Source organism: Juglans regia, chromosome 1 (genome assembly GCF_001411555.2).
Source record: "Juglans regia cultivar Chandler chromosome 1, Walnut 2.0, whole genome shotgun sequence".
Taxonomy (NCBI): Eukaryota; Viridiplantae; Streptophyta; class Magnoliopsida; order Fagales; family Juglandaceae; genus Juglans; species Juglans regia.
Window position 1 is genome coordinate 6,172,109 of NC_049901.1, and position 13,833 is coordinate 6,185,941.

Sequence of the window (13,833 nt, forward strand, 5' to 3'; positions counted from 1 at the left end):
TAAAATAATACCGTTACTTAATATTACACGTAAAATTATACGTACTTATAACACGACTCTTCGAAAAATGATTTTTCTTGTTTTTAATTTTCTGTCTGAAATTCTATCGTCTTCGATTACGATAATTGATGTATCATATTTTAATATTTATTTTCATCAAAGAAGACTAATATAGTAATATTAAAAAAAAAAATCAATTTAGAAACTAATAATGTGGATAGATCATGTTGACGGAGGCCACTGGTGAGCCCACCATCTGCCTTCTGATCTTCTCATTCTTTCTGTCGCTTTATTTTCCTACTAAATTTCAAACCAGTTATTGTGGACCTCAGGATCTCCGGGAAAAGCCGAGCAGCAATATTTGTTCCAAACGGGAAGCCGCTTTAGACGTCGCTGGACGCTCCCAAGTCCCATTTCCCTCGTGATCCCTATTTCTTTTTTTGCTTTGTCATTTCTCCAAAAGGTATACATACGCACGGTTAAGACTGCTCCATCCCTCCAATTTCATTTTCTTTTTTTCGTTTGGATAATGTGAGAGATTTATATATAGTTCCTTGGTCCTAATCTAACTAGTATTTAATATTCGAAGATGTAGTAGTAGGTCATCAATGCGCTGATTTCTTGCTTGTGCAGGGATTTTCGACCGCATGCTGTTCATGAGAGAACCGTTCGTACAGGGTCCTGGTTAAAATCGGATTCGGGCTTTACCGGATATGCCGGGGAGAGCGGCGAAGAAGGAGGAAGCGGAGGAGGAGGAGGTGCAGGTGGAGGAACGGGTGGAGGAGAATGGGGAGAAGTACGAATTGGAGGAGCTGAGGGACCGGATCAACTCGTCGCGTGCAAGTCGGTTCAAACTGATCACGAACGAGTTGGGGCTCGAGTCAACTCGCCGCATATTCAGTCGCGACAGCCTTTTCCACGGCATCCGAGACCTCTCTCGAGGTTTTTTCATCCGCCCCGATAACCGGTACAGCCTCCACTTCCCTCTCTATTTCTCTCTCGCTTTCATTTTTATTTTCTACAAAGAAGAAGGTACCGGATGAGCCCTACCCGAAGATTTGGCCGGGGAATGAGCGTTGAGCAGGTCGTTGTCATTTGGTTTTGACTTCAAAATCTGAAGAATCGAACGGCGGTAGGTTCGACGGGTGGATGAGGTGGATTTGTCTTTGAAACTGAATAATATTTGGGTCGTGGTCATGGTGTAACTTGTAAGCCTATAAGGCTTAGTTGTCGCTGGTGGACCCCTTCTTTTGATGAGGACCCGTTGACAGGGACTGGTGCCTTCAAGGATCGCAGTCTGTCATGCAATTAGCATCGGCCGTCTTCCCCGTGTGTCCAAACTTCAAACTGTTTAGTATGGGCTGCCCGTCGAAAACATGGGCCTAAGGCCCTTAAATAATTTGTTTATTTGCTCCTCGTACAGTTTTGTTAGTTCATGGGCGATGAACTAACAAAAACGGAGAGCTAAAAGTTGAAAGTCTAGATTGAAATCCATAATAAAATATAAATAAAGTTTGAAATCAATCCCTCTGGTGATATTCAACGTGGTAAATAATGAAATAGTGAACACCTAAGCAAAAAATTGAAAAAAAAAAAGAGAATACAAGAGAACACTTTAAGGCATTTGCAAGACTTTCTTAAGAGAGACTTTCTATTATGTTGTTTTATATAACGATTTTTTTTTTCTTTTTCTGATAATTGTATGGTTTTTGAGTTGGCCTTGTTATAAATTGGGCTAAGCTAATCATGGCGAAATCCAGTTTGTAACCGGGTTGGTCGTGTGAAGGTCGGAAAGGCGTATCGAATGAAGACAATTGAGTAGCTGTTGGCCACCTCTTTTCTGTTCATCCAACTCTATAAGTTCTCAAATATTTCATTTTCATTCTACAAAATCATTATCTTTTTCTTAGCTAACAAAACGTAGTTGTAAGAGACTGGAAGATGACCCGATATCATCTATAGCCCATATACTTTATAATGTATTTCGGTTCTGTATCACCCATACCACTCCGGTCCAAATAAGTCATCATTGCTTCACTGTTTGGCGAATAAAGCAAAGTTCCTTTTGTTTTTTGCATTTAATAAAGCGAAGTTCTATTACGTCTGTCATGCTACGTTTGTGTGTTTCATAATGTGGGCATTAACGCATTTGTATAGTTAATGAAAAGAAAAGAAAACTGAGCATATATCGAAGTTAAATGCAGGTGGTATCGGGCATGGACAAAGTTCATACTGGTATGGGCACTGTATTCATCATTTTTCACACCCATGGAGTTTGGGTTCTTTCGGGGGTTGCACGATGATCTTTTTATACTGGACATTGTTGGGCAGATGGCTTTCCTTGTCGATATTGTTTTACAGTTCTTTGTGGCCTACAGAGACATCCAGACGTACCGAATGGTCTATAAGCGCACCCCAATAGCGATCAGGTCAGTTCTCTTCCCTCCACGATTCCCTCGGTTCTCAGACAATAGGGACCGACTTTAAAACTTTATGATCCGTTTTTTTTTAATAACATTATGATCCGTTTTTAATCTATTTAAAAGTTGCACAACTCTTCACCATTTATAGCGGTGGAAGAGTTTTAATGAAATTAAATGCTCTCTCTCTCTTTCGGGAGGACCGTAAAAATGCTGAGCTAATGAACTCTGAAGTTGTTCATTCACATTGGAAAGTTTGAAAAGTGAGTCCTCATCCTTGCACTCTGGCTAACATGGCCTGACTGTAGTGGGAATACAACGATATGATAGATGGGATTATATGATCATAATTATGTTTTAGATTTACTAATGAATACATTTGGCTTCTGTTAAGAGCTGTGATATTGTTTTCGTTGTTTAAATTCTTGGTTGCAGGTACTTGAAATCTAGTTTTAGCATTGATCTCCTTGGTTGTATGCCTTGGGACATTATCTACAAGGTATCCCTCTCTCTATCTGTACTCTTATCACTTCTTTTTTCTTGCTTTTAGTACTTGTTATAAATTCTACATATTCAAGACATTATTATGTTTTCTTTGTCCTCTGGTTTATATCTGCCATGTTTCAACCATCATCTTATTAAAGTTTATATTTTGTTTTGTTTTTCTATTTACTTTTGAAAGCACATGCGCGTGGAAGAGTATCTGACACTACCGCAATGAACTTCCACAGTTATTCTTTCTTTTTTCCTTGGTTTCTTTCGAAGCCCTTAATTTTTATTTTTTTAACCTTTCAACGTTCCTACTTTAATTTGTATTGTGGAGTTCGGAAAGATCAATTGACTATTCTCATAACATTCTAAGCATGAAAATATTGATAGTTGCGGGCATTATAATGTGACCTGTCCACTCCGTTAATGGTGATGGAAATGAGATGATTACTGGTTTTTTTCCCTAATTTTACATAGGTTGGATTTCAACAAACGACTTCATCTGTGCTAATTAACTGCAATGTAAATCTTAATGGATTAATAACTTGGACTGAAAAAATATTCATAAATCTTATTCTCGCTAGTGTTTACTTATAAGTAAGAACCATATTTGCTCTATAGTAAAATAAAACATAAATTTAGTCAAATGCAATGTGGAGGGGATAAAATATCTCAGACCCATATTGGGTTTCCAAGCCCAGTCCAATGTGAGGGGAATCATTAGAAAGGAAGAAAGAGAGAAGGAAGGAGGAGACAACGAGCTGAGGAAGGAAAATGGTGTCAGGAGGAAAAGTAGAGATGTGACGTAAATGAGAGAAGATGTGACATAAAGCAAGGGAGGAGCAGAGGATAAAAGGGGCTTCCAGATAACTTTTAGGGGGACTCTTGCTTCGACTTCTTTTTGTTCAATTTCTTTAACCTCACGACGAGAGCTCTAGTGACGGGATCTCCACTAGAAGATAGAGTTTAGATCTCTATTGTACACCGAGGACAAACCATGAGAGATTGTAAAATACGCATATTATAATGGATTTGTCCTCCAAACGACCCGTGGACATAGGCCTAGTGCCGAACCACGTAAATTTGTGTCCCATTCTCTTATTTCCTTGCATTTATTTTCTGCTCACTGCCATATATGTATGCACCGACGCCGTACAAATGCACCGGACCACCGTTGAGGGCTACGTATAGCACCGATCGATGGCCTAATAGTCTCAGCGGGCCGAGAAGGAATATTTCTCCCCTTCGGCCTATTGCGCTATTTTTAGGCATTAACATTATGTTTTCTTGCACAAAGGGGTATTGGCTTTTGGTCTGGTAACCATGTTTGCTATGCATTGGGGTTTTGTGACTTCCCCTGTCAACACTTCCAGTGGGATATGTCGTTATATTCCTGTTGGCAGAGCCTCCTAAATAAGGCAGAGCACTAAGGTGTTCCAATAAGTTTGAAATAAGAAACTGAGAGTAGGATCTGTGATTCGAGCAAGTTTGCAGCATATTTGAAGAAAATTCAAAGTTCTAAAGCTTCCCCATATATACTTCTAAAGAAATCTTTATGTTCGGATGGCTGCGTACAACAATTTATCCAGTTTTCTAGATTTCATGGATTATGTTTTACAAAATATTTTTTTAAGTTGCTCTTTCTGTAATCATTTTGAGAAATCTGTTCTGAACAGGCTTGTGGAAGAAGGGAGGAAGTGAGGTACCTTCTATGGATCAGGTTAAGTCGGGTCCGTAAAGTCACTGTATTTTTTCAAAACATGGAGAAAGATATACGTATCAATTACATGTTTACCAGGATTATAAAACTTCTTGCCGTTGAACTCTATTGCACACATACAGCAGCCTGCATCTTTTATTATCTGGCCACCACTCTGCCTCCTTCTGAAGAGGGCTACACATGGATTGGAAGTTTAAAGTTGGGTGACTATAGTTATTCACAATTCAGAGAGATTGACCTTTGGAAGCGCTACACAACGTCATTATATTTTGCAATTGTTACCATGGCCACGGTTGGTAAGTTACTTTTTTTCACTTCTATGTCAATGAATAAAACCAAAAAAGTGATAGTGTTTTGTGACATTTGCCATATCATGAGTTGCATAGTTCTACTATAGAAAACTGATAAAATGCTGTGGGGTTCGCAAATTTGCATATTTAATGAACTTCCTGCAAAATTATTGCGGACTAACCTAAAGATCATTTTTTTATAAGTAAAAGATTAACCAAAATATTACAAGTATTAATTTTCTGTCTTTTTTTTTTGTGTTCATCAAATGATGTTACATTGGCTACTACTGTAGAAGGAGGCATGAAAGTTTTGACTGTGCACTAAATATATATATATATATATGTATATTTTGTGTGTTACTCGAATACGTATGAACTTCTACTTTACAATGAAGCATCATGCTCCATTTTTTTTTGTAGCCTTAGTTTAAAGGCAATTTACGGAGGGAATGGTCAGTACAAAAACGAAATTTTTTGATGCCTATGATTCGAGTCAAAAGATTCATATGTAAAAGTAATAAAGAATGCCATGACAGTAACAATAAAGCAGTTCATTATATTACAGCCATTTACTCATTTGGATATTAAATATAGGAGTAAAACGGATAAAACTTGCACGTCATATATGATAAATGCACCTATAATTTTTTATTTTTTATTTTTTACATTTTAATTAAGAGTTTTACCAGTTTGATTTCCAATCAAGGAACAAATTCATTTTGGCCACTTAGTTATTTTCAGCTTGATAAGAAGCAGTTTTCCTTTGGTGCTTTAAGGGCAGTTAATTGAAGTTTATTGGAAATTTTATACAAATTGAAACTTCGCAAACTTTCCCATTGTGCTTATAGTAATGCCTCTTTCTATTGCAGGTTATGGAGATATTCATGCAGTCAATATGAGGGAAATGATATTCATCATGATATATGTTTCTTTTGACATGGTTCTTGGCGCTTATTTGATTGGTAACATGACAGCATTGATTGTAAAAGGATCAAAGACAGAAAAGTTCAGGGACAAAATGACAGATATCATCAAATATATGAACAGAAATGGACTTGGTAGGGACATCCGTAGTCAAATCAAGGGCCACTTGCGCCTACAGTATGAGAGTAGCTACACTGAAGCTGCTGTTCTTCAGGACATCCCCATGTCTATCCGAGCAAAGGTAAAGTAGAACGAAAGATGACTTTTTGAACCTCAAAATTTTCACCCATTTTGATGAATATAAACACTAGAATAGCTATCAACTCTTTTTATCTGCTGATTATTGGCAATGCTTTCCTGTCAGACTTTTTCACTGTTCCTATTGTGTAGTATTCATTTTTTTGGGTTATGTTTTCAGTCTTCTATATTTACCCAAGACCGATACTATTTTGATGGCATTTGTTTATGTGATGTACCAGTTAACTGATTAGTAGTTTGACTCAGTCAGCAACTGCATCTTTTACGTACCCATTGTCTTAAAACTTGCAGACTGTGCAGCACTGGTACTTTTAAGGGAGCCGTAATTTTATACTCTTCGATATGCACCTGATACTCCTCAAACGTGTCTATCAGGAAAATGTTAATTTTATAATTCTGAAAAATATCAGATATTTCTTGGACTACTTACATTTACACATAGTAAACACATTCAGCTGAATTAGAAAAAAACTAATATACTTAAAATGTATTGATGAAAGTTCCTTCTCTAATTGTAAGGGTAACATCAAATTGCGTTGAATTAGATATCACGCTCCACCACTTTTGTGGGGCAATATGTGTGTGTATTGAAGATTAACATATGTAGGGGTGTGTGTGTGTGTGTGTGTCTATGCATGTATGTATGTGCACCTGGATTCTAGATCTATGGAAAACTAAAATTAAAGGAACTGCTAGCTTCCTATTGCAAAGAAACATTAAGTGAAATTTGATAGTACCTAGAATATCCTACATGTCTCAAACTGGTCTTGATGTTGATGTTGAACCTCTTATATCCCACATCGGTTGGTTGATTGAATTAATTGCTCTGTCAAACAGTTTTGATTTACTCAAAATGGATCAACTCTTCCTTGCAGATTTCCCAAACTTTATACTTGCCATACATTGAAAAGGTTCCTCTCTTTAAGGGGTGCTCTTCAGAATTTATCAACCAGATTGTAAGTCATTTTCTTGCCATTGTACAAATCTTTATATATTATACTGACTCATTTTCACTATTTGCCCTAGACGATGGACTTTGTTTGCCATTAATAATATAAATCAGATTTAGATACTAGGATATCATTGAAAAGTTCATTTTTCTTCGGGGTCATTTGTAATTCTTTTGGGCACCAACTTCTATTGCTATTTAGCACAGACTGACATCAAACCTGGGTGGGACAGGAAATAGCAACTTCTTTGAAGCATGAGATGAACACAGCACGGGCTTGAAGTTTGTGTGTGTCTGTGTTTGAGAACATGTTTCATTTCTTGATGTCAGAAGTCACATATTTCAACATAGGTACCGAAATGTGGATAGAGGGATGTCAATGTAGCGCTCTAGCATAGATATGGTGTTATAAAGGCTACCTCAAATTTAGTTAGCTTGACATTAATGGCGGTGAAAATTGGGAGCGTGAGTGAAGATCACAAGTATTGGTGTTTAATGCTGCATAATCTTGGGAGTATTTCCTTTACTACATTGAAATCCTTGGCTTCATGTGATTCAGAATTTTTTTCATTTGATGTTGCAGGTTATTAGACTCCATGAGGAGTTTTTTCTCCCAGGAGAAGTGATAATGGAACAAGGAAATGTGGTAGATCAACTGTATTTTGTCTGTCATGGTGTGCTGGTATGATTCTGTATTCTGTAGTCATTACTTTCAGTCATTTCGTTTGATGAACATTATGGTTTTCTTTCTTTTTTCCCTCGTAATATTTCTTAGATATATCTATTATACTAAAGTCTGCATATATATATTTTTTTGATAAGTTACTAAAGTCTGCATATATGCTTAAGCATTTTAATAGATTGTCATCTCTAGTCTGTTTTACAAATAAAAAAAGTGGTCATCTCTAGTCTCTAGATCATTGTAGATTATTTGCCTATATAGTTTCAATATGATGCACAAAGCTTTTAGTTTGCACTAGGTCTTGGAATGTTACAAGCATTCATTATACATACATCCACTGAATTGTTCACTGGGTCAGCTTCTTTCATTTGTTTTTTTTTTAAAATCAATTCATTATGCTCACATATATTGTTATGTTCCACTAAGTTGTTTCTGAGAAGGTCGGGATATAAATTCTGACGTTTTCAACCTGCATAGATTTAAAATACCAACATAACTATTCCTGTACAGGAGGAGGCAGGCAGAGGTGAAGATGGATTAGAAGAGACTATTTCATTACTAGAACCTAACAGCTCGTTTGGAGTAATTTCTATTCTTTGCAACATTCCTCAACCCTATACAGTTCGGGTTTGTGAACTTTGCAGGCTTCTACGGCTTGATAAACAGTCTTTTACAAATGTACTAGATATATACTTTTATGATGGTCGGAAAATCTTGAACAACCTTCTGGAGGTAATTAACTCTTGCATTCCACACTCTATCTTAATTCCTGAAATTTCTGCCAGCGGCAGCAGAGTTTAGAATTGAATATAGAAAGATTTTAATACCAGTCTTCCCAATTCATGAAGAGGTTTTTTTATTTTTTATTTATTTTTATTCTTTGTATAAACTTAATCTTGATTTTCTAGCGTTTCAATAAGATGCTTAGTAGACGATAATTTACAGGGAAGCGATAGTAATCGAATTAAGCAATTGGAGTCGGATATCACATTTCATATTGGAAAACAAGAAGCCGAGCTTGCTTTGAAGGTGAATAGTGCTGCTTATCATGGAGATCTGTATCAGCTAAAAGGTTTTATACGAACTGGAGGTGATCCCAACAAGACAGATTATGATGGAAGGTCACCCTTGGTATGGAACTACTTAATAATGCTTCAGACTTGTCTTATACTTCAGTTTACTCTTTTGTTTCACCTTGTTCTCTAAGATTTATCGTATATCAAACTATCCTGGAATGGGAAACTGTTTCTTAGTTTAAATTGAATGATTTATATACTGGATATGGAATGCCGTTTGCCCAATTGTTTTTATCAATCTTGCTAACTTCTTGGTTTCAAAGCAATCTCTTAGCTGTGCATCAATTAGCCGGTTAGTTCTCTAGGTCAGATCCATGGCTGAAATTGCATTTGGAATGCATGGATCTGCATCTGTTTAGAATTCTTTATCCAAAAGCAAATCCCAAATCCAAGGCTTTTCTCTTGAGTTTGCCATTATGTTTTGTTAAACCTTCAAAGTTGATATTCCCTTTTCTCCTTATGAGTTCTGACTAGCCGCATTTCAGAGAAGGACCCCTTTTGTTCTAAGACGTTGCAGCAATTTCCCACTGATAGCAGATGCCTCAACATATATAAGTCTTTGACCCTAGGTTATCTATTGAATTCAGTCCATAAGTCAAAAAGCAAAGATTTTTTCTGCATTTCCCTAGAGGAATGTGTGCATTTGAGATGGAATTAGCTAAAAGACAAGTACCGTGAATTTTTAGTTTCCAAATGAAGAGCAGTGTTTTCCTTCTGCAATTCTTAATTGCAGCAGCTCTGATTTTGTAGATTGGAGCCTCCTCGTAAGTAATCTCATCTAGCTCGAATTGGGGACACTGATCTTTGCTTTGCACAAAATCATGCGGTTGAAATTATTAAATCCAAAGTTTGGGCACCCACCTTATAGTTTACGTTGTTATCTTGCAACATTAGTTTAAAGAAAGGGTGAGTGTCCCATCTCTTTCACTATTAAGGAACATTCTGATAAGTTTATAAATTATGCATTTTGTATGTAAGCACACTCTTGCACGTATTGAAAGATGCTTGTATATATGTTGTGGGGTGATGGTAAATTGGTGCGTATACAAGTATGCAATTAGAGAAGTGCGCTGCAATTGTATAGCTGTACTGAAGTTTATATCTGGGATAGATACATGGAATCACGGTGATAGGAGCAACTTAAGTTGGAAAAGTTTTTGGATCATCAAAGAAACTTATATCATAAAAAATTGAGGAGAAAGAAAGCAGTGCTCAAGTCTGACGGGCCTTCAATTTTTTTTTTTTATAATTTTTTTTTTGTTAAGTCTTTTTTTTTTGACGGGCCTTTGATTTGAACAGCATCTTGCAGCATCAAGAGGACATGAAGATGTCACACTTTTCCTTATTCAGGAAGGAGTGGATATCAATATTAGAGGTAGTTTTCTAGTATGGTAAACTATAATATATCTATGCAGCTATGCTTTGTATAAGTTTTACTCTGTTAACGGTGTCATAGTATCACATGGCTTATATTTGTTTTGTGTAGATTATTTTGGGAATACGCCTTTACTTGAGGCCATCAAGAATGGGCATGATCGAATTGCTTCTTTACTATCTAAAGAAGGGGCCACCTTGGAGATTGACAATCCTGGTAGTTTTCTTTGTACGGCTGTTGCAAAGGGGGATTCAGATTTTCTTAAAAGGGTTCTGTCCTATGGAATAGATCCAAATTCCAGAGACTATGATCATCGAACCGCACTTCATGTAGCTGCCTCTGAAGGATTATATTTGATGGCACAGTTGCTTTTGGAAGCCGGAGCCAGTGTCTTCCCAAAGGACAGGTGCAATTCAAATATTCATCTTTCTTTTTGGTTTTATCCTCGAGGACACTTGCAAGTTCAAGAGTTCAGCTAATGAGCCTACTTGCAGTTCTTACAAAAACCGGTGCCACACTAGATATGGATGAATCCTTCCAGTAGATCACTTTATACCTTGTAATTCTTGCTTGCCATCCAAAAACCTATTAGAGTAGTTTATTTGACTTTGAGGGTTTTAATGATGTCTAGGAAGAAGTTCCATTCATTCTTTTCCCCAAGCATAGCCAGATTTTCACATTGCCTAAACTCTTTGTAGCTGTACCATTTGCACCCTTTTACCCTTAGCCGTCATTGCAAAAAAATGTACTTCACCTAAGGAAAGTGGAGCGACGAAAAAAATTGGAATTAATTAAAACAAAGGTAGGGTTTTTTCTCAAAGAAGTAGAGCTGCTTGATCCTTCAATGCATGGCTGTCGTTGTAGTTTTCATCCTTTCGCAGCGTTTGTGGTGCCATATTTTCTTTCCTTTTAAAAAAAGAGGAATAAGAAATATTTTCATCCACAGTTGATTAGCTTATGTTAGGCTATAAATTAAATTAGTTTATGTTAGAATATAAATTAAATGATCAAATCATATCAGTTTAAATTATTAGGTTAATTGGTAATTAAACATGGTATCAAGCATAGGTCTTGAGTTCAAACACTAACTTTGCATTTCATCTCCCATTTCAATTAAATAGTCAACTTGTTTGGCCAACTTAAGTTAGGGAGAGTCTGAACCACACACGAGGGAAAGTGTTAGCATATAACTAATTGTTTAAATTCACTATTTCTTACCAGCTTAAGCTTTTAAAATTATAGGTAATTTAACCGTCTATTTTACTATTTTAAACGTTTTATCATATTTTTGGCCATTTGTCCTCTGTAGGTGGGGAAACACCCCAATTAGTGAAGGCCGAATGTGTGGAAACAAGAAATTGATTCGTCTACTGGAAGATGCAAGGTCGGCTCAGTTGTCAGAATTTCCCTATTGCTCTCAAGAAATCCCAGGTATTGGAAATCTCTTTGATTAGCTTTTACTAAGCTAACAGGTGGGCTTATTAAAGAAAGGAAAAAAAAAATACGCTAACAGGTTAGATCAACTAGAATATTTAACAAGAACGAAGGTCAGCTGCTTGTTTTATTCGGGTAAGTAAAAAGAAGATAAAAGCTTGAAAGAAACTCCAAATGCAGGAATGTACAAACTGGAATCTGCTCTCAATTTACTAATTCCAGGTTGCCAAGAGTGTGTTGGGTTGGGTTAGATAAAAGGAGGTGTTATGCCTATCAGAAATACCTGGCATGGGACCTAGACTTGGACTCTGAGCAGAAACTGTCTCTCAGATTCTGTGTTGAATGTCATTGATTGCCTTGTTTCGCCCATCCCAGATCTGAACTTATGAGGGAGAAAGTCGTTATTACACTGAGACACCAGAATATGTTCAAACCTTGTTTATACATGTCTGATACTGCAGAGGGCTATCAAATGAAGAAAATAGATACGTGTTTTCATCAAATTAGGGTTTGATCTTAGCCTTATGCTCCCTTTAGATCTCAGATTTAAATCTGAGAGATTTTCCCTTTTATTATTCGAGGTGGACCCATTCCCGAATAAGTCGGGATTTCTGTTTCGAACATCGGTGCCAACAAAAAAAAGTTTGATTTTATGCCCCCCCCTTTTTTCTGTCCTTTCCTTTTAAAGCTTGGGATTCGCTCTCACCCATGCCTCAGTGCTTAAAGTGGAGTTAAAATGGATAATTCTGTTTTCCAATAAGAGGAAGGACATCATTGTGGTTCATCTTTGTTTCAATTATTTGGGTAAATGAAAGGTAATTGATTGTTAAATAGGTATCTAAAAAGAGAGCTTTGGGAGGTGAGAGCTGTCACGCGAGAATCTCTCTTTGATTTATATTTTCTGTGATCCATAGAAGTTTACCTTTGATACATTTGTTTTACCTTTTAAACTAAACCATAATTTAATAGTGACATGCTGAATTTCACTGTCATTGCCACCCACACCATCGATCTTTTTTATTTTCCTTTTCCATGCTATATTAGATTGTCGTCAAACAACCTGTGTAATCATAGTTTGAATACTAAGTTGATATCATCTTATCTTTTTTTTATTTTTTATTTTACTTACTTTTCCTAGTTAAGAGCTTTTTTAAGTAGTCTTTTCTTTGTGCTACTTCGGCAGAGAAACTAGGAGTAAATAACTGAATTTCTGTTGCCATTTACAGATAAAGTGCACCCCAAAAAATGCACGGTATTCCCCTTCCACCCGTGGGATCCCAAAGAACATAGACAACATGGCATCATGTTGTGGGTCCCGCATACAATTGAAGAGCTTATCAAAGCAGCATCAGAGCAGCTAGACATTTCAAGTTGTTCTTGTATATTATCAGAAGACGGAGGTAAAATTATTGATGTAGATATGATTAATGATGACCAGAAGCTGTATATCGTCAGTGGAACACATTAATATTTGAAAAACGCTTGTTGCAAGCACCTGGTACAAACGGCGTGTAAATGTGACTGACATGGAGACACTTGTTGAGAGAGACCGAACTGATGAGAGAGAGAGATGAGAAGAGCTGAGAAGAGACAGAGAGACAGAGTTGATGGAGCTGATGAGAGAGAAAGACCGAGCTTATGAGAGAGAGACCGAGCTGATGAGAGATGAAGAATTCATTTTAAATCTGATGTGGCATGGATGACTGCACGCCGGTTGTATAGTCCAACTGTATATAGAAGAACTGTTAATATTTTGCTAGTTTTAAATGAGAAAAGTGTTACAACCACAAGAGATATCTCAAAATTAATTATACAAAATGGCATAGCTTCATATGATACAAAATGACATACATTGTACATATGTTCAACCAAATTTTATGTGATAATAAACTTTAGTGAGGTTATTTTGCCGAAGGAAAAATTACATTTTTTGTCCTGAATGTGTATAGCACATTTACATTAAGGGTCAAGGCCCCCCCACATTAGGTTTTATTGGGTGGAACTAGAATTTATAATCTCTCAAATGAGTTTCACTTGTAACAATGAATGGTCTTTTTAGATGATAAGATCATATATTTTGGGCTTTCTTTGAATGATTACATGTTGTATTCTCCAATTGCATGTTAGGGTTTCGAATAAAAAATTTTCAGAGATCGATTTTGTCCTATGTAGGGCTCTGAATAAAAAAAATATTACCCAACAAGCTATACGATATC

General features: G+C 36.6%; 1 protein-coding gene across 4 annotated transcripts; it reads left to right on the forward strand.

The window, feature by feature from the left end:
- The first annotated feature begins 311 nt into the window (after window positions 1–311).
- Window positions 312–13,553, forward strand: LOC108988009 (potassium channel SKOR). Of its 4 annotated transcripts, XM_035689355.1 has the most exons (15): window positions 312–463; window positions 634–967; window positions 2,205–2,235; window positions 2,332–2,429; window positions 2,856–2,919; window positions 4,586–4,925; window positions 5,789–6,084; window positions 6,977–7,057; window positions 7,634–7,732; window positions 8,243–8,464; window positions 8,678–8,863; window positions 10,108–10,183; window positions 10,295–10,589; window positions 11,493–11,614; window positions 12,844–13,553. In XM_035689355.1, the coding sequence occupies exons 2-15, from the start codon at window positions 714–716 to the stop codon at window positions 13,083–13,085; spliced, it is 2,406 nt and encodes an 801-aa protein (XP_035545248.1). In that variant the 5' UTR covers window positions 312–463; window positions 634–713; the 3' UTR covers window positions 13,086–13,553. The 4 variants fall into 4 exon arrangements, with proteins under 4 accessions (XP_035545248.1, XP_018816632.1, XP_018816634.1 ...); XM_018961087.2 differs by having other exon boundaries at window positions 2,205–2,429; XM_035689349.1 differs by lacking the exon at window positions 312–463 and having other exon boundaries at window positions 542–967; window positions 2,205–2,429.
- Window positions 13,554–13,833: the final 280 nt, after the last annotated feature.

Bases quoted from the DNA above. Each gene is read 5' to 3' on its own strand.
- LOC108988009 (XM_018961087.2), top strand. From the start codon at position 714: ATGCCGGGGAGAGCGGCGAAGAAGGAGGAAGCGGAGGAGGAGGAGGTG. The intron at 8,864-10,107 runs GTATGGAACTAC...TGATTTGAACAG, and splicing joins ATGATGGAAGGTCACCCTTG to CATCTTGCAGCATCAAGAGG. The intron at 11,615-12,843 runs GTATTGGAAATC...TGCCATTTACAG, and splicing joins TTGCTCTCAAGAAATCCCAG to ATAAAGTGCACCCCAAAAAA.